The sequence below is a fragment of the Taudactylus pleione genome, unplaced genomic scaffold (assembly GCF_031769625.1).
Source record: "Taudactylus pleione unplaced genomic scaffold, aTauple2 ptg000008l, whole genome shotgun sequence".
Lineage (NCBI taxonomy): Eukaryota > Metazoa > Chordata > Amphibia > Anura > Myobatrachidae > Taudactylus > Taudactylus pleione.
Genome location: NW_028284411.1, coordinates 7,967,307 through 7,988,129, shown reverse-complemented (window position 1 = coordinate 7,988,129; position 20,823 = coordinate 7,967,307). Strand labels below are relative to the sequence as shown.

Sequence of the window (20,823 nt, the reverse complement as noted above, 5' to 3'; positions counted from 1 at the left end):
ACCGGGCTAGTCAGAACCAGCGCTGGTTGCCAAAATACGGGGGACAAACGACGTAGGGGTCCCCCGTATTCTGTGCAACCAGCTCTGGGCTCTGATACGGTCCTGGTTCTGGAAATACAGGGGAAAAAAATTAGTAGGGTTCCCCTGTATGTTCCAGAACCAGCACTGGACTTTTTCTAGCGGGGGGCTGATGCCACAGCCAGGGGAGCCCTTTCACCGGACCCCCCAGCCGCAGCATCAGCCCTGACCGCTAGTCAGCCCAGGCCGGGGATCCCTGGAGAGCTGGGGACCCCCCCAATAAAGGGGTCACCCTCTCCAGGGCACCCCAGGCCCAGGCTGATAGCCCGGGGCTATCCCCGCCACCCCTGGTGGCGGTGGGTGGCGGGTTGATTGTGTGGTGTGGTGTAAATAAAGAATATCAAACATTGTCTTTACAAGTAGAACTGCAAGTCCCAGCTAGCCTGCCCCGCATGCTGGTACTTGGAGAACCACAAGTACCAGCATGCAGGACATTAAGGGCCCACTAGTACCTGTAGTTCACCTGTAAAAAAAATGTTAAAAAAAACACAGGACACACACACCGTGACAGTATAAGTTTATAACATACATATACACACACACACATGTACACATACTCACCTATGTAACCTGTAGCATCGGCCCACTTGTCCGGTAAAGTATCCATAGGGGACCTGTGAAAAAAAACATACTCATGGATCTCCTGGTCCGTGCGTGCATCTGTGTCATTGAAATACACAGCAGCACAGACGGGTCTCACTGACCCATCTGTGCTCTGTGTCACTGTCAGTCACACAGATGCATGTAGCACGGATCTCACGAGTCCGTGCTACATGCAAATGAGCACCATAATGCTGATTGGCTGAGAGCCGTGACAGACGGCTCTGTCAGCCAATCAGCACTTTGCCCATTAAAGGCAAAGGCATTTTTTTTAAAATGGCCGCTCGAGGCAAAACCTCGAGATCCGACAGCAGATCTCAAGGTTTTGCCTCGGGAGAGGGATCCGGGGAAGACAGGGAGATCCGAGCTTGGGCTCGGATCGCCCCGGATCCCCGAAGTTCGGGTGGGTTTGGTTCTCAGGGAACCGAACCCGCTCATCCCTACTCATAACACTGCCAGAAATTCATAATATGCCACACAGCTGTGCCACAAATTAATTATATATCACTCAGACATCAATTATGCCATTCATTTTTATTTTCTTTGTGGACTCAGCCGCGCCCTCCAGGAGCCGGCGCCCTTAGGCGGCTGCCTAAGGTTGCCTAATGGTAGCACCGGCCCTGTGCATACCACTATGAACCCGGCCCAATATGTATGTCTCCTTACAGACCTGTACTGGACGGCGCCGGAGCTCCTGCGGTTGGGGAGATTCCCGTTCCAGGGCACCCAGAAAGGAGATGTGTATAGTTTCGCCATCGTCATGAGAGAACTCATATGTAATAGCGAGGACGGACCTTTCCAGGACTTTCACATGGAACCACAAGGTAAAATCATCAGGGTACAAGGTTAAGGTGCAACATTTTCGGCCACACTCGTTGTGTTTTGGGACCTTTACCTGAAATTTCAGCTGCAATTTCATATAATTTTCCCAGAAACTCAGCACTTTTTCCCCAGCACGGTATTATGCCTCAGTTGAGCGCCTGATTCTGTGTCGCACGCATTGCCGATCGGATGCGAAGGAGAAATTTTTTCATGCATTTATGTTGCACTGCGAATGCATTAAGACTGCGTGCATGCATAGAGTTGGAGTTGCGATTGAGGCGCACAGGAAACTCACAGTCTTCTCAATGTGTTGAAATTGCGATGGGCATTTCTGGGCGATGTGTCTGGGCAACGTGTCTTCGCGCTCACAGGGACATGGGGCCTGATTCAGAGCTGAACGCTCCGACCAGAGCGCTCGCTCTGAATCAGGGCCCTCCTCCATGAAAATGGAGCGGCCTCCTGGCCGCTCGTATAGCTTATGCGAGCGGCCAAAAAGATGGTCGCGATGGTCTTGACCATCGCGACCATCGGACTTGCGACGGAGACCCTGCGGCCAAAATCACTCCCACTGACATGACTAGTGATGTCAGTGGGGCCGGCTTCAGGCGGTAGGCGTTCCCATAGGAACGCCTCCGTCTGGCAGCACGCCCCCGGAACGCCCACCAAAGGGGGCGTGCTGTCAATCAACATCGACAGCACGCCCCCTTTGGTGCGAGACCCAGAGCGATGGAAAGCCCATCGCTCGCCGGGTCTCGCGCATGCGCACGACTGAGCTCCCTCCGTCGTGCGCATTCGCAGTGGGGAACATCGACCCACTTGCGAGCGTACTGACGCTCACGAGCGGGTCTGAATGACCCCCATGGTCCGTGTCAGCACTCCTCTGTACCCGATGTCTGTCTGGTGCAAGTGTTTCGATGGTGCAACCGATGGTGGTGTCTAGAGATGCACCAATCGGTATTTCAGCGTCTACGAACGCGTCAGTGGGTGTCTTTGGATGCGGGGCTGTACACCCGAGAAGGGCTTTGTAGCATCATTTCGACCACCAATAGATGAAGACGCGGAGACGGCTGTGTCCTACTCGGAATGAGCCCCCATGTGTTTTATTATAGCGCCCAGTAATGTACTTTCACAAACTGCATTTTAACTTAATTATCCAACTTTGTGCATTCGTAAACAATGTATTGTGCAAAGCTGCGTATCCATTAGCCGATAGAGGAACAACAGTACGATTACAACATTGTAATCATACTGTCGTTCCTCATCCTGTATAGTGCCTACATGGAACAATATGTCGTTCAGTACAGGCAACCTCCCTCATCTCCGAACATGTCCAATCAGTCGTTATCGGCAGATTGACCGGCATGTTCAGGCGACGATTGATGTCGAAAGCAACCAGTGGGAGCATGCATCGCTGGTCGTTTTCGACATTAAACTGCACAATTACTGAACGATTAATGAGCGATTGAACGATTACGATGTTGTAATCGTTCAATCGCTCACTTTAATCGGCAAGTGGATACGCACCTTTAGAGCAATGTAAATGTGATAGCAAAGTCTCAGCATAACTGTCTCCTAGAAGAGAGCTGAGATAGAGATAAGCAAAGTCGTTTTAATAGGAAAATATTTAGTAATAGCAGAAAAATGTTTTCACCAAAATATTTCTTAACATTGTATATTGTAGATATCATCCGCCAAATCATAGCTCCAAACTCAGCACCAATGAGGCCCTCCTTATCGGCAGAGAAGTGTAACGAGCGGATCATCTCCATACTGAAACTATGCTGGGATGAGAACCCGGAGAGGCGTCCAACCTTTGTTTCCATAAAGAGGAGCCTGCGGGGAGCGAGCCCAGAAGGGTGAGAGCGCTGCTTGAGTCACATCTGAGCAGGAGAGGTGATCGATCTCTTGCACAGACAAATATAAACATCGTAGGACCATCGGATTGGAGGATTGGTTGGGCGCATGGAAATGAGATCTTCTGTATTTTATTTATCTCCCATAATTTCACCCAAATCCTAGAGTTTACTTATCCTTTAAAGGATAAGTAATTGAAATAATCTATTATAGAATTTTCTTATGATGATAACTGCCATCATGTTAAGGGGTGTATTGTCCCGAATAAGCACTGGGCACATGCCGGCTACAGATCCCCCCCTGATAATGTCACCCAATCGATCTGAACTGGCCAGCACAGTACAGCATTTACTATCTGTGGGTCGGCAGAACATCGACACCAGAATGTAGACATACAGGTTTTTTTGCCTATTTTAGCCTAAACAAAACCTAACTGTAAATCTCAAGGTGCCCATACACGGTGCGATTTGCAAACGATCCGATGTCGTATGCAATCGCCCGTGAAGCCTCTCCAGCAGCTGAAGTAAAGGATGTGCATCAAAAGCTGCACGATGTTCACCCAATCTATCGTGCACAAACTAATGATTTGCATATTCATTAGATCTAGTGCGATATGACACAGACGCATGTAGCACGGACCAGGGAGATCCGTTCTACATGCATCTGTGTCATTGACACAGAAGCACGTACGGGATCAGTGAGACCCGTCTGTGCTGCTGTGTTCTAAAAAAAAAAAAATGATTCCTGTGTATTTAAGCACAACCAGCACCGGGCTAGTCAGAACTAGCTTTGCTTGCCAAAATACAGGGGGGACAAACTACGTATAGGTCCCCCGTATTTTGCACACTCTCATTCTGGAAGTACCGTCCTTATAGGTTGGTACTAAAGTCTGTGGGTCAACGAAATGCGTGTTTTTATTTTGCCAAGACCGGGGATGCCTACTTTGGAACGAAGAGGACCCGAACTTCGCATAGGAAAAGGTGAGTATGGATATTTGGTACTCTATGGATTTTCTACATGGAGAAGAGGATGCAAGGGGCTTCAGGAATACATAGGTGAGTATGTGTACATGTGTGAGTGCATGTATTGTTAATAAACTTATACTTTGTATGGTGTGTGCCCTGTGTTTATTTTAATATTGCTTTTGCTGTGGAACTACAGGTACCAGCGGGCCCTTAACGCCCCGCATGCTGGTACTTGTGGTTCTCCAAGTACCAGCATGCGGGGGATGCTTGCTGGGACCTGCAGTTCCACAGCAAAAGACAATATTTTAAACACTTTCAATTACACTACACTACATTATCAACCCATACCCAGCGCCCAGGGCTGCCGGGGATAGCCCCGGGCTATCAGCCTAGGCCTGGGGTGCCCTGGAGACGGGGATCCCTTTATCAGGGGGTCCCAAGCTCCCCAGCCTGGACTGACAAGCGGTCAGGGTTAATGCTTCGGCTGGGGGGGTTGGTGAAAGGGCTCCCCTGGCTGTCGCATTAGCCCCCCCCACGCTAGAAAAAGTCTGGTACTGGTTCTGGTTAATACAGGGGGACTCTACTCATTTTGTCCCCCTGTATTTCCAGAACAAGGGCCCTCATTCAGAGCCGTACGCTCTGAGCAGAGCGCACGCTCTGAATGAGGGCCGGCCTCCATGAAAATGGAGCGTCCTTCTGGACGCTCGTATAGCTGTGGGTCACCACCCACAGGCTATACGAGCGTGCATTTTGATGGCCGCGATGGTCGAGACCATCGCGACCATCGAAATTGCGAGCCGGAGCCTGCAGTTGAGGTTTTCAACCGCAAGCTCCGGAGTGATTTTGGCTCTATCAGAGCCAAAATCACTCCCACTGACATCACTAGTGATGTCAGTGGGCCGGCTTTTGACGGGAGGCGTTCCCGTGGGAACGCCCCCGTCAGGGAGGCACGCCCCCGGCATGCCTACCAAAGGGGGCGTGCTGTCAATCAACATTGACAGCACGCCCCCTTTGATCGGACACAACGAGCGAAGGACTTTCCTTCGCTCGTCGCGTCTGGCGCATGCGCACGACGGAGCTCCCTCCGTCGTGCGCATGCTCAGTCCAGAACATCGACCCACTTGCGAGCGGACAGCCGCTCGCGAGTGGGTCTGAATCAGGCCCAAGGACCGGATTAGAGCCCAGTGCTTGTACCCCTACTTCGTTTGTCCCCCATATTTTGGCAACCAGGGCTGGTCATGAGTCCTGACCAGCCCGGTGCTGGTTGTGCTTAAATACAGGGGACGCCTACGTTGTTTGTCCCCTGTATTTACGCACAACCAGCACCGGCTCACTAGAAGCCCGGAGCTAGTTGCTCTTTTTTGGGGAGGGGGCATGCAGTCTTTCTCCTATTTTTACACAGGAATCATTTGTTTTTTAGAACACAGCAGCACAGATGGGTCTCACTGACCTGTCTGTGCTGTGTGTCAATGACACAGATACACAGATGTGTGTAGCACGGATCTCCTGTTCCGTGCTACATGATTCTCGATCGTGCATGACATTGTTCTATGTGCACAAACACAGAACGATGTGTGTCACATCGTGCACGATAGGGTACCGAAGTAGGCATACCCGGACTTGGCAAAATAAAAACACGCATTTCGGGAACCCACAGACTTTATCGCCATCGTAATCGTCCAGGAAAACGCCACTTTTTACACGATTGATCGAACACGCCAAATCATGTAAAAAAATCGCACCGTGTATAGGCACCTTTAAAAAAAAATAACGACATTTTAAAGATGACGACATTTTTTCTTATCGACATATTGGTTGTAGACCTAAAGTACATGTCAGCATTCTAGTGTTGACATACTGACTGTCAACATTCTGACCGGATCCCCTACGTGTACTTCTCTCTATAGACATGTCAGTATCCTGGATAATATGGTGAACAAGCTGGAGAAATACGCCAATCACCTGGAGGAGGTCGTGGAGGAGAGGACGGTCCAGCTGATGGCGGAGAAAAAAAAGACCGACAAGTTGTTATCAACCATGTTACCCAGGTAAGAAGCTGAAACGTGCGCAGTGCTGCGGAATATGACGTCGCTTTATGTCCTGCTTCCTGGAAATATCCTGCGGGATCCACCCTGCGTCCCACAGATCCTCTGTATTATTAACTGATCAGTGAAACTCAAACTCCCTCCTTATATGGGGTTATGGTGTTTAAGTAGCATCAACGTTAGGACGGACATGTTCTATCCAGATTATGATCATTCTTTACTTATTACCAGGTATTTACACACAATCTGCAGCGCTTTACAGAGAATATATCCATTATTCTTATCGTTACACACATGCCATATACTGACCCAGGAGGGTGTGGTTTATCCTTACACACATGCCATATACTGACCCAGGAGGGTTTAGTTTATCCTTACACACATGCCATATACTGACCCAGGAGGGTTTAGTTTATCCTTACACACATGCCATATACTGACCCAGGAGGGTGTGGTTTATCCTTACACACATGCCATATACTGACCCAGGAGGGTGTAGTTTATCCTTACATACATGCCATATACTGACCCAGGAGGGTGTAGTTTATCCTTACACACACATGCCATATACTGACCCAGGAGGGTGTGGTTTATCCTTACACACACATGCCATATACTGACCCAGGAGGGTGTAGTTTTTCCTTACACACATGCCATATACTGACCCAGGAAGGTGTGGTTTATCCTTACACACATGCCATATACTGACCCAGGAGGGTGTGGTTTATCCTTACACACATGCCATATAGTGACCCAGGAGGGTTTAGTTTATCCTTACACACATGCCATATACTGACCCAGGAGGGTGTGGTTTATCCTTACACACATGCCATATACTGACCCAGGAGGGTGTGGTTTATCCTTACATACATGCCATATACTGACCCAGGAGGTTTAGTTTATCCTTACACACATGCCATATACTGACCCAGGAGGGTGTAGTTTATCCTTACACACATGCCATATACTGACCCAGGAGAGTGTAGTTTATCCTTACACACATGCCATATACTGACCCAGGAGAGTGTAGTTTATCCTTACATACATGCCATATACTGACCCAGGAGGTTTAGTTTATCCTTACACACATGCCATATAGTGACCCAGGAGGGTGTGGTTTATCCTTACACACATGCCATATAGTGACCCAGGAGGGTGTGGTTTATCCTTACACACATGCCATATAGTGACCCAGTAGCATACTTGCCTACCCTCCCACTTTAGTCGGGAGCCTCCCGAAAATCGGGTGCCGCTCCCGACCTCCCGGGAAGACAGGCAAGTCTCCAGGCGGCTGCAAACCCCTCCTGCCCCCCACCGCAATTACAGTAAAATCCTCGGCAGTGGGGGACCTGTGACGCGAATCGCGTCATTTTGGCCCTGCCCCCTGCTTCACGCTGCCTGTAATATCGGCAGTGTGTAGCAGGGGCGGGGCCAAAGTGACGCGATCACGTGGCTCCACCCCCTGCTCCGCCCGCATACTCTTTTAGACTGGCTGGCCTCGCCCCTTTTGCTGGCCACGCCCCCCAGTAAAGCCGATCTGGCTGCTCCCTCCCGGAAGGGGCACCCAGATAGTCGGCAAGCATGCCCAGGAGGGTGTAGTTTATCCTTGCACACATGCCATATAGTGACCCAGGAGGGTGTGGTTTATCCTTACATACATGCCATATACTGACCCAGGAGAGTGTAGTTTATCCTTACACACATGCCATATACTGACCCAGGAGGGTGTAGTTTTTCCTTACACACGTCATATACTGATCCAGGAGGGTGTAGTTTATCCTTACACACATGCCATATACTGAACCAGGAGGGTATAGTTTTTCCTTACACACATGCCATACACTGACCCAGGAGGGTGTGGTTTATCCTTACACACATGCCATATACTGACCCAGGAGGGTGTGGTTTATCCTTACACACATGCCATATACTGACCCAGGAGGGTGTAGTTTTTCCTTACACAAATGCCATATACTGACCCAGGAGGGTGTGGTTTTTCCTTACACACATGCCATATACTGACCCAGGAGGGTGTGGTTTATCCAAACACACATGCCATATACTGACCCAGGAGGGTGTGGTTTTTCCTTACACACATGCCATATACTGACCCAGGAGGTTTAGTTTATCCTTACACACATGCCATATACTGACCCAGGAGGGTGTGGTTTATCCAAACACACATGCCATATTCTGACCCAGGAGGATGTGGTTAATCCTTACACACATGCCATATACTGACCCAGGAGGGTGTAGTTTATCCTTACACACATGCCATATACTGACCCAGGAGGGTGTAGTTTATCCTTACACACATGCCATATACTGATCCAGGAGGGTGTAGTTTATCCTTACACACATGCCATATACTGACCCAGGAGGGTGTGGTTTATCCTTACACACATGCCATATACTGACCCAGGAGGGTGTAGTTTATCCTTACACACATGCCATATACTGACCCAGGAGGGTGTAGTTTATCCTTACACAAATGCCATATACTGACCCAGGAGGGTGTGGTTTATCCTTACACACATGCCATATACTGACCCAGGAGGGTGTGGTTTATCCTTACACACATGCCATATACTGACCCAGGAGGGTGTGGTTTATCCTTACACACATGTCATATACTGACCCAGGAGGGTGTAGTTTTTCCTTACACACATGCCATATACTGACCCAGGAGGTTTAGTTTATCCTTACACACATGCCATATAGTGACCCAGGAGGGTGTGGTTTATCCTTACACACATGCCATATAGTGACCCAGTAGCATACTTGCCTACCCTCCCGATTTAGTCGGGAGCCTCCCGAAAATCGGGTGCCGCTCCCGATCTCCCGGGAAGACAGGCAAGTCTCCAGGCGGCTGCAAACCCCTCCTGCCCCCCACTGAAATAACAGTAAAATCCTCGGCAGCGGGGGACCTGTGACGCGAATTGCGTCATTTTGGCCCCACCCCCTGCTTCACGCTGCCTGTAATATCGTCAGTGTGTAGCGGGGGCGGGGCCAAAGTGACGCGATTACGTGGCTCCGCCCCCCGCTCCGCCCGCATACTCTTTTAGTCTGGCTGGCCTCGCCCCATTTGCTGGCCACGCCCCCCCAGTAAAGCCGATCTGGTTGCTCCCTCCCGGAAGGGGCACCCAGATAGTCGGCAAGCATGCCCAGGAGGGTGTAATTTATCCTTGCACACATGCCATATAGTGACCCAGGAGGGTGTGGTTTATCCTTACATACATGCCATATACTGACCCAGGAGGGTTTAGTTTATCCTTACAGACATGCCATATACTGGCCCAGGAGGGTGTAGTTTATCCTTGCACACATGCCATATACTCATCCAGGAGGGTGTAGTTTATCCTTACACACATGCCATATACTGACCCAGGAGGGTGTAGTTTTTCCTTACACACATGCCATATACTGACCCAGGAGGTTTAGTTTATCCTTACACACATGCCATATACTGACCCAGGAGGGTGTAGTTTATCCTTACACACATGCCATATACTGACCCAGGAGGGTGTGGTTTTTCCTTACACACATGCCATATACTGACCCAGGAGGGTGTGGTTTATCCTTACACACATGTCATATACTGACCCAGGAGGGTGTAGTTTATCCTTACACACATGCCATATACTGACCCAGGAGGGGGTGGTTTATCCTTACACACATGCCATATACTGACCCAGGAGGGTGTAGTTTTTCCTTACACACATGCCATATACTGACCCAGGAGGTTTAGTTTATCCTTACACACATGCCATATACTGACCCAGGAGGGTGTGGTTTATCCTTACACACATGCCATATACTGACCCAGGAGGTTTAGTTTATCCTTACACACATGCCATATACTGATCCAGGAGGGTGTAGTTTTTCCTTACACACATGCCATATACTGACCCAGGAGGTTTAGTTTATCCTTACACACATGCCATATACTGACCCAGGAGGGTGTGGTTTATCCTTACACACATGCCATATACTGACCCAGGAGGTTTAGTTTATCCTTACACACATGCCATATACTGACCCAGGAGGGTGTGGTTTATCCTTACACACATGCCATATACTGACCCAGGAGGGTGTGGTTTATCCTTACACACATGCCATATACTGACCCAGGAGGGTGTAGTTTATCCTTACACACATGCCATATACTGACCCAGGAGGGTGTGGTTTATCCTTACACACATGCCATATAGTGACCCAGGAGGGTGTAGTTTATCCTTACACACATGCCATATACTGACCCAGGAGGGTGTGGTTTATCCTTACACACATGTCATATACTGATCCAGGAGGGTGTAGTTTATCCTTACACACATGCCATATACTGACCCAGGAGGGTGTGGTTTATCCAAACAGACATGCCATATACTGACCCAGGAGGGTTTAGTTTATCCTTACACACATGCCATATACTGACCCAGGAGGGTGTAGTTTATCCTTACACACATGCCATATACTGACCCAGGAGGTTTAGTTTACCCTTGCACACATGCCATATACTGACCCAGGAGGGTGTGGTTTACCCTTGCACACATGCCATATACTGACCCAGGAGGGTGTGGTTTACCCTTGCACACATGGCATATACTGACCCAGGAGGGTGTAGTTTATCCTTACACACATGCCATATACTGACCCAGGAGGTTTAGTTTACCCTTGCACACACATGCCATATACTGACCCAGGAGGGTGTGGTTTACCCTTACACACATGCCATATACTGACCCAGGAGGGTGTGGTTTATCCTTGCACACATGCCATATACTGACCCAGTAGGGTGTGGTTTATCCTTACAGACATGCCATATACTGACCCAGGAGGGTGTGGTTTATCCTTACACACATGTCTTATACTGATCCAGGAGGGTGTAGTTTATCCTTAAACACATGCCATATACTGACCCAGGAGGGGGTGGTTTATCCTTACACACATGCCATATACTGACCCAGGAGGGTGTAGTTTATCTTTACACACATGCCATATACTGATCCAGGAGGGTGTGGTTTATCTTTACACACATGTCATATACTGATCCAGGAGGGTGTAGTTTATCCTTACACACATGCCATATACTGATCCAGGAGGGTGTAGTTTATCCTTACACACATGCCATATACTGACCCAGGAGGGTGTAGTTTATCCTTACACACATGCCATATACTGACCCAGGAGGGTGTAGTTGATCCTTACACACATGCCATATACTGATCCAGGAGGGTGTAGTTTATCCTTACACACATGCCATATACTGACCCAGGAGGGTGTAGTTTATCCTTACAGATGCCATTCATGCTGCAGTTTTTGGGGCACCTTGACCAACGTCACAGGACCAGGGGCAGGATGCACCAATCGTCGCTTATATGTGATAATTAACGGCGCCTACCGCTTTTAAAAAAAAACTAAATTTTTTATTTTTGCGACTGCTGGTATGCGCTATTTTTCACCTGACAGTCCGGTCATTGCGATAACCGGCACTCTCAGCGATGTCCGACAGGTAGGCACTTGTTGCCAGTGCACATGCACAAAGGGCTTATTTCTGACTTGCGCAGAACATCTCTCCGGACGCCAAGCTCTCAGTCTCCGGCACGATTTAGTGAAACCCCCGAAGGTTATGCACACGATAGTTAAAAGAATCTGTGCATTAACTTATATACCTTTAAATATATTTTTGTCAGTCTGCTGTAACAAATAAGGCTCTGTATAACACTGTAGAGTAGAGAGAAGTAAACTCCGCCACAACAAGATCATAAACTGCCATTCACTGCCGAGTAAACATCAACATCACCAATGAGGCATACCCAGAACTGGGAGGCGCCATTGGCTTACATGGGGGAAAGCCGCACTGAGGAGAATATGCGGTGATTAGCTTCAGGCGGTAATCTGTGCGTCCACGAGTAGACAAAACCCCATGATGCATATGCGATATAAGCATTTCACTGAAGCTGTTGGCGGTAACTGCTGATTTTCACTAAAAAAATGATTGGTGCAGCCCGCCCCTGGGGTATGTACATGTGCGACTTCTGCGTGTGCACAGATAATTAAATATCGGACATTTACGTAAATCAGGCCCTATATAAATAACTGCAAATAAATAAGTGATATAAATCTATAATTTGTATGCCGTTTTACCATATTTTACCAGTAGATGTCACTATTGTGCTGTGATTCAATGGATTCAATTTAATACAGAATTAGCTAGGTATCCAATTATACACAGCAGTGGGCAAAAGTTTTGAGGATGACACAAGTATTGGTATTCACAAAGTTTGCTGCTCCAGTGTTTTTAGACCTTTTTTGTCAGATGTTAGAATAACAGTTTGGAGTTTGTCAAAACTCACAAATTCTGACAAACTCCAAGAATTGATTAGGTAAGAATGGGCGGCCATCAGTCAGTATGTGGCCCAGAAGTTGATTGACAGCATGCCGGGGCGAATTGCAGAGGGCTTGAAAAAGAAGGCTCAACACTGCAAATGTTGACTATTTGTATAAACTTAATGTAATTGTTAATAAAAACCTTTGATCAATTATGAAATACTTGTAGTTTTACTTCAATATACCATAGTAACATCTGACAAAAAGGTATAAAAACACTGAAGCAGCAGACTTTGCGACAACCAATACGTGTGTCATTCTCAAAACTTTTGGCCACGGCTGTAGTATTTGTGTGACCATAGCACCAGGTAACATTTGGTCCCGATTCTGCGTCGTAAGCTGCTACGACTGCACTACTGTCTGTTGCCGTAGTCGCGCCAGACCTACCACTGTTGTGCAGCCGTGCGTCTGACTGTTCAAGGACTGAGACGCCAACTTTGAGTGGCTGCAGACACAACCAACCCAACTTTAGTTGCCACCATCAGACGCATCATCAAACCGTAGTGGTTGGATAATGAGGAAGGTCTCTGTAACGTAATGACCTAGGTCTGTAGGACTGTGAGGATTAAAGCTGTGTCATTGAAGATGAAATATGGGATACCGGGATTATTCCTATGGTCCCTGGTGGGGTCGTTCACGTGCTATACATTTTGTATTTTCAGCTTTATTGCAGAGCAGCTGATGGCCGGAAAGTCGGTGGAACCCGAGAGCTTCAGCTCGGTCACAGTCTTCTTCTCGGACATAGTGGGATTCACCACCCTCTGCTCCTCCAGTCTCCCCCTGCAGGTGGTCGATTTGCTGAATGACCTGTACAGCCTGTTCGACGATATTATCAAAGCATATGATGTATATAAGGTATGGAAACGTCTCTCATTCCTGCTGCCAGGTCCTATAGGAATGTTCTATATACAGTCACACAGCCAGCTGGGTGACAATAGAATGATCAGAAGGAAATTTGCTTAAGTGTTTAGTGGCAATATTTACAAAGCTTTGTACTATTCTATAATATAGTTTTAGACTTGTCTGTTGCATGAGTTGGCATATAATAATTATCTGATATCACATCGTAGCTTTTCCTAGTTTGTGATAATTTTTGAGTCTACTTTCATCTCATTTTTTAGCTTTGAACCGATGACCAGCCTAAGTGTCGCCTCTTCTTACACAAGTTCTTAACTACTATTTGGCCGAGTTTACCAAGTATTGTATTACAGTATACATAATTTACCACATGGCGGGCCTGATGCCGCTGCGACTGCTTTAGCGTTTCTTGCCGTTTGTCGCATTATATGCTAATACTAGTATAAGCTCTTCCAGTGATGTACAAGCGTGTGTCTGACTGTGCAAGGACCGAGGCACCCACTTACCTTTTGGTGCACCACCATCGGTTACACTTTTGAAACGTGCACCAGCCTTATGGTTGGTGCAGATTTTCTGTCAGAGTATGGCCTCCTTTGTAAGCGATTAAGCGTATGAGTATGCAAATACTTCAGCATCACGCCTGTGACACTTCCACAACACGCCAATAAGACGGACTGTCTCCGTGCGTCTGTGATACCACCAACCAGGAACGTCCAGGACTTTTCCAAGAAAAACCTGATCCCTTGTGTCTCAGTTGCGCCTGTGTGCGTACACACCATGGGAAGTGTGTGACATGTGCGTTTTTTCGGCTTTTCGTCAGAAGCAAAAAAAAAAAGCAAAAACGCTCGACTCCGTAAATATCGGCTTTGCCTGCGGCCCAGAAACGGGGCCACGGTGTCATCGTTTTCTATCAGTAAGCATCATTTACTAATATTGCATTTGGTGCAAAACTGAGCTACAGTACAGCAGTCAGTCTGATGCTTTGCTCCGATTTTGGTAGAGGGATGGGTGTGGACGGAGAAGACGGGGCAGGAACAGGGGGAGCTGCTGGGGGGTGGAGCAGCTGAGGTGACCCAGCAGATGTCGGGTCCATTACTAGTTTGTGTACATAGGTCTGTAGGTAGACAGCTGTGCCATGCCCTGGTACTTTTGGAGGGCGTGGCCTAGTGTGTCTGGCAGGGCTATGTCTCCTTACATTAATAAATAAATATTATTTGCGCTCTACAGGGGGGCGCTATGTGCCCCTCAGTCAGAGGCAAATCCGGTTGCGGGGGGTAGGCATGATCAGCACAGCCAGGGGAGACTGCTGCTTCTCCTGCCAGGTAAGGGAGGGGGCTCCCGGAGGATCCGGGCCTCCGCTAAACCCCTCCATCAACACATCAATGTTTATGGAAATAGTCACATCAGTTATTGCATAGCAAAGAGTCAGATAATGTCCCATTTGGCATGAACCCTGACCAGCACTAATGTTGTCCGCAGGTGGAAACCATTGGAGACGCATACATGGTTGCCAGTGGCCTCCCGATACAGAATGGTTTAAGACACATTGGGGAAATCGCCACCATGTCTCTCCACTTTCTCAGCGCCATGCTGTCCTTCAGAATCCGACACATGCCAGAGGAAAAGCTGAAGCTGCGCATTGGGCTGCACACAGGTAGGACGTTACCGTATCTGTGCCGAAAGCCTTGCCTATACATCCAATCCCATATCCCTACACTCAGATGTATTTGTGCTCCGCATGACTTTCTCTGCTTTTATCATCGCTATAGTTTATTCCTAAGGCGCAAGAATGTTCTGCACCACCAGAAAGACAGCGTCCTAAAATATAGTACTAGATGAAATATACAAAGTAGAGCATACAAAGAAATACATCAGCACAATACACAGCAAATATAGAAGATGACGTTAGAATCATACAAGTTCTTCAGTGTAAACAAAATAAAGACATATAACAGGTACAAACGTGGCAGAAACAGTGAGGGCCCTGCTCGAGACATCTTACAGTCTGGAGAGAGGTTGATATCCGAGGCAATATAAAGTGTCAGCTGTGAGGAAGAGGGTTCAAAGGCATAGTCTCGGCTGGGGATGGGGACAGGAAAGGTCAAAAGGGCATTTTAAGGGAGTGCTTAAGATTTTGATGATTAAGATGATTAATAGCCTAGTAAGGTGGGGAATTAGTTCTAGATGTTGGGAGCAATGCGTAAGAAGTCTGGTAGGAGAATGAGAGGTGGTAATTAGGAGAGAATAGAAGTGCAGGTCAGACAGAGAGGTCACAGATGTATGAAGGGCAGGTGTTAGTGAGGGCTTTGTAGGTTGGGGTGAGCAGCTTCAAAAAAGTTCTGGAGGAATTGGGAAGTCAGTTTAGAGCATTGCAGAGAGGGAAGATGGACGTTGAATGACAGGAGAAGGGATTAGTCTCCCCACAGCATTTAGGATGGATTGAAGAGTGGAGCGATGGTGAGGGGAAGGGCAGTTACCAGGAGACTGCAACAATACAATACAGGAAATGATGGAGGAGTGGTGGAGGGTGGTGGTGTCTTGTGTGTTTGGTTTTGGACATGCTGAGTTTGAGCATTGGGACAAGCAGGTGAAGATGGCGGAGAGGCACTTGGTATATCAGAGATGACGAGAGGTTGGACGAGGAGAGGTATTGTTGAGCATCATGTGCTTAGTGGTGGTAATCAAGGCCAACGGGGCCAGAGAGTTTGGTGAGAGAAGTGGTGTAAGGAAAGAAATGCAGAGGGCCAAAAACAGAGCTTTGAGGGACTCCAACGGACAGAAAAATTAGGGGGTGCGTGAGTCAGATGTAGAGACATTAATTTAGACATAAGGACATTTTTGGTCACTTCGGTTAGGCCAGTTTTGGTGTGTCGAGGACATAAACCGATTGAAGCCAAGTAGAGTGTGAGTAGAGTTTGCCGACATGCCGACCGACAAACATGAGATTGCAGATCTGGGCTAGACGTTGACACTAAGCAGATGAAATGGAGAGGGAGGAGATAGGAAGAGAGGACAGTGTAGATCCAAGGTGTGGAAGGGAAGGAGGTGCGTGTGGGTGGATGGGGAGCATTGGGGGGTGGGGTGGGGGGGGGTTATCAGATGGTGTCAATTTTGCCATTGAAGTAGGTGCGAAATTCATGAGCAGTGAGGGAAGGTAAGATGGGAGGGTATAAAGTGAGTTCATGTTAGTGATGAGGTGATGGAGGTTGTTGCAATGGGTGGTTATTAGGGACCTAAAGTAGCATTGTTTGGTGAGAGAGAGAACTGTAAAGTGAGAATACAGAATTAGTATGTAACTATTGAAGGCAGCATTGGTGCCCAGCAGAATGGGAGCCTTTTTGCAGGTGGCAGGATAAAGTGGCGTGAGTGACAGAGAAGAAGACTGGGTGGAGGATATTAAGGGGAGAATGTGTGCCCATTTATTTTGGGGTAGGTGTGAGGGTGATGGGACAAGGTAAGGTAAAAGGAAAGGTGGTTACAGTCAGAGAGTGGGAGACTAGGTTGAAGAAGTGGGCATCCCAGTCCCGACCCCATGGGACGATGCCTTGATTGGGGGGGGGGGAGAGGGCCAAGATGACTAATTTCATAGAAAATATCATCACGCCCCAGCTCACTTAATGGGAGAAGTATGTGGGAGTATTGTCTACTGTGCCAGTATCCCGGGAAAACAGTTGTTCAACCACATATTATAGACTAAAGCTGGCCACACACTAGACCAACTTACACCCAACTAGTTGATTGGTTGGAATGAAAATCTGGATGGATGGTTGGATGAAAGTTGGTCTAGTGTGTGGCCAGCTTAAGGCCCGTATTCAATTTGAGGCGAAAATTCCGGATCCACGATACATTTTCGCCGATGACGTCATTTTCGCCTGTTTTGACTTTCCTCCGTATTCAATTTGGAAGACTTTTTGCCTAGGCGGAACGTCAATGCAATGTACTAGGCGAAAAAGTTTCGCCTAGGAATAGCAGGCGGAAAAAAGTGCAAAATTGCGGTTTTGGGGTACATCATTGCTGGAACCCTCGTGCAGCCTTAAGAGAGTCCCCTAAAGGTAAACTGCGTCAAAAAAAGTTTAAAAATATTTGGGACACCCCCAAAAAATTATGTTTAATTGTGCCAAACTATCTAAATTAATTCAGGTCGGATCCCCATGTATGCGGCACGTGTTTTCTTCATTGCGGGGGCAAGCGGCAGGTGCAGTTTGGCAGATTTGAATAAATAACTTTAGGGACTTAAAAAAATGCTTACCCCCATTTTCATGTACCCCAAATTTGATAGATTTTTTTCTGGGGGAAAATAACTATTCCTAAGTACTATTCTTTACCACTTCTTCATAGCCGCAAAATTGCACCTTGCTCGGCTATTACAAACCCGACTTCCTTCTGCAGGCAAAAATGGGGGTACCCATAGTGATCCCTCATGTCTGGACATCTTTAGGGGAGTCCCAGGCATATTTCCCGGTCGCTCTGAATGAGGGCGGCCGCTTGCATCTTGTAGTGCCGCCTCTTGGTCGATTGCTAAGCTGTGGGTTACCACCCACAGCTCTGGTAACTGACCAGGGTGATGGTCGCGATGGTCAAGACCATCGCGACCATCAGGGCTTGCGATGAGACCCTAAGGTTGGGTCTCGGCACTCGCAAGCCCCAGGGAGCTTCCTACTCTGATCGAGCAGGAAGTTCCCCCCTGACATCATTGCTGATGTCAGTGGGGCCACCCCCAAACAGCAAGCGTTCCGTCGGGAACCCCTCTGTTTGGCCGGCCACGCCCCCTGCCCGCCTCCCAAACGGGGCGAGCTGTCACTCACCATCGAGAGCTCGCCCCCTTTGGTGCGAGACCCCAAGCGACGGAGCGCCCGTCGCTAGCCGGGTCTCGCGCATGTGCACGTCGGAGCCAGCTCCGACGTGCGCATGCCCAGTGGGGAAACATCGACCCGGTTGCGAGCGCTCAGCGCTCGCGACCGGGTCTGAATGACCCCCTAATTGGGACACCCCAAAAAAAATGTAAAAAATTTTGGGATGAAAAAAAAAAAATAGGTCAACAAAATGCCAAACTAATGAAATTAATTCTGGTGAGGTCCCCAAATATATGACAGGTGTTTTTTCATTGCGCAGAGTATCGGCAGCTGTATTTTTGAAGTATTTTTAAAATTACCTTTAGGGACTTAAAAATATGCTTACCTACATTTTCATGTACCCCAAATTTAATGGGACCACTTTTAAAAACGAAAAAAAAAAAAAAAAGTGCTATTCTGCATCACTTCTTCAATGTCGGGAAAAATAACCACCTGCTGCATCTATTTAAAAGCCAACTTTCTTCTGCAGGCAAAAATGGGGGTACCCATAGTGATCCCCGAGGTCTGGACATCTTTAGGGCGGTCCTACAATTATTTCCCGAAAATTCCCGTATTTTTTTCGCCGATCCAAGTTTCGCTTGTTCCCCATTTCGCCTACTTTGGAATTGAATACGGGGAATAGCGGGCACGTGCGAGATACTTTTCCGCCTGGAAAACAGGCGAAGGAGACGAAAAGTCCAGCAGGCGAAAAGTCTGGACTTTTCACCTCAAATTGAACATGAGCCTATGGCGGAAAACCCCTTTAATTGAGCTTTCCCCTGTAGTGCCTGAGCAGGTGTATGCGTGTGTCTGACAGTGTGTTGTTATGAATAAAAGTTAATGATAAAGTAACTCTCTCATCTCTGCCTCCATCTGCTGGCTCCAGGTCCCGTCGTGGCCGGGGTGGTGGGCGTGACGATGCCCAGATACTGTCTGTTTGGGGACACCGTTAACACAGCGTCAAGAATGGAAAGCAACAGTTTACGTAGGTGTTCCCGCTGTATGTGACGAGTTTGTGTGATGTATCGGTCACTATTAGTAACGTCATGTGTCTAAAATAAGTTCCATTCAATTACATTGTGCTACCATGTAATATACCATGTAACATAACATACCATGTAATATACCATGTAACATACCATGTAATATACCATGTAACATACCATGTAATATGCTTCTCAACTAAAAAAGGATTATTCCAGCCAGGTTCCCAATGATCAGCATTGCACAGTTGCTGTATAGCGCACTACTTGCTGTTGTCCTATTGCAGGAAATGACAATGGGCCTGATTCACTATTCATTGCTATTGCCATCGCAGCTGTGATTTCGCACGCCGTTCAACTGCGATAGTACGCTAATCCATTGCGATCGCTATGTCGTCGCAGAACTACATAAGGATGCCCACTTGACTTTACACAAATCCGTAATGTTTAGCAAGTCTGCAAAACCATCGGTACAATCGAGTACCATCGCAGCCTCACACACACTTGCACAAGGTCAGAAATTGCTAATTTCATTGCACGCTATGAGTCCTCAGGCTGCGTAGGGCATCGAAGTGGCTAATTTGTGCACGCCCCTGCAACGGCATTGACACGCACTGACACGCCTGCGTTTCATCGACCACCCCCTCGTCACCACCCACAAACGGCGCTTCCTATCAATCATTCTGCGATGGGTCTGCATGGTCACTGCGATACGCATTGTCAGAACGCAACAATCTGCCGATTGCGTGCTTATTAGAATCTGCGATCCTTGCTGAATCAGGCCCAATGTGCACGGAGTAACTTCGGCAATGTCATTAGCACAAACCAGACACAATGTGCCATCATTTCACTGTTCTGTCTTCCGTCCAGCAATAATTGTACTCTTTCCAGATACATACAGATATGCCCAGCTATATTCTTGCTGCTGGCACGGCAAATCGCACTATGCATAGCACGAAACCCGTGCCCTAGAGCGGATACGCGCACTGTGTATGCAATCGTGCCTCCATAGGAATGCATGGTGCGATCGCAGTGCACGCCATAGCGTACCATAGCATATGCAGGTGCGGGAAAACGCATGGTGCAATGCGTATGCACGTTTGTGCCGCGATCAGCCACAAGGTAACAGGGCGCATCTGTATACATGAGCTCTATTTTCTCTTTGCGTTTTATTATTATTATTAGTAGTAGTAGTAGCAGCAGTAGTAGTAGTAGTAGCAGTAGCAGCAGTAGCAGTAGTAGTAGTAGTAGTAGCAGTAGTAGTAGCAGTAGTAGTAGCAGTAGCAGCAGTAGCAGTAGCAGTAGCAGCAGTAGCAGTAGCAGTAGCAGTAGTAGTAGTAGTAGTAGCAGTAGCAGTAGTAGTAGTAGTAGCAGTAGTAGTAGCAGTAGCAGCAGT

At 47.9% G+C, this 20,823-nt stretch overlaps 1 protein-coding gene across 1 annotated transcript in view; it reads left to right on the top strand.

Annotated features, from left to right (window-relative positions):
• The window catches only part of LOC148542825 (guanylate cyclase 2G-like), a 91,129-nt gene that overhangs the window by 63,057 nt on the left and 7,249 nt on the right, over nucleotides 1-20,823 (top strand). The window contains exons 14-19 of the mRNA XM_088464485.1: nucleotides 1,347-1,502; nucleotides 3,182-3,356; nucleotides 6,227-6,367; nucleotides 13,417-13,609; nucleotides 15,092-15,266; nucleotides 19,331-19,429. Coding sequence (XP_088320611.1) covers nucleotides 1,347-1,502; nucleotides 3,182-3,356; nucleotides 6,227-6,367; nucleotides 13,417-13,609; nucleotides 15,092-15,266; nucleotides 19,331-19,429 — 939 coding nt within the window. The remainder of the gene's footprint in view (nucleotides 1-1,346; nucleotides 1,503-3,181; nucleotides 3,357-6,226; nucleotides 6,368-13,416; nucleotides 13,610-15,091; nucleotides 15,267-19,330; nucleotides 19,430-20,823) is intronic.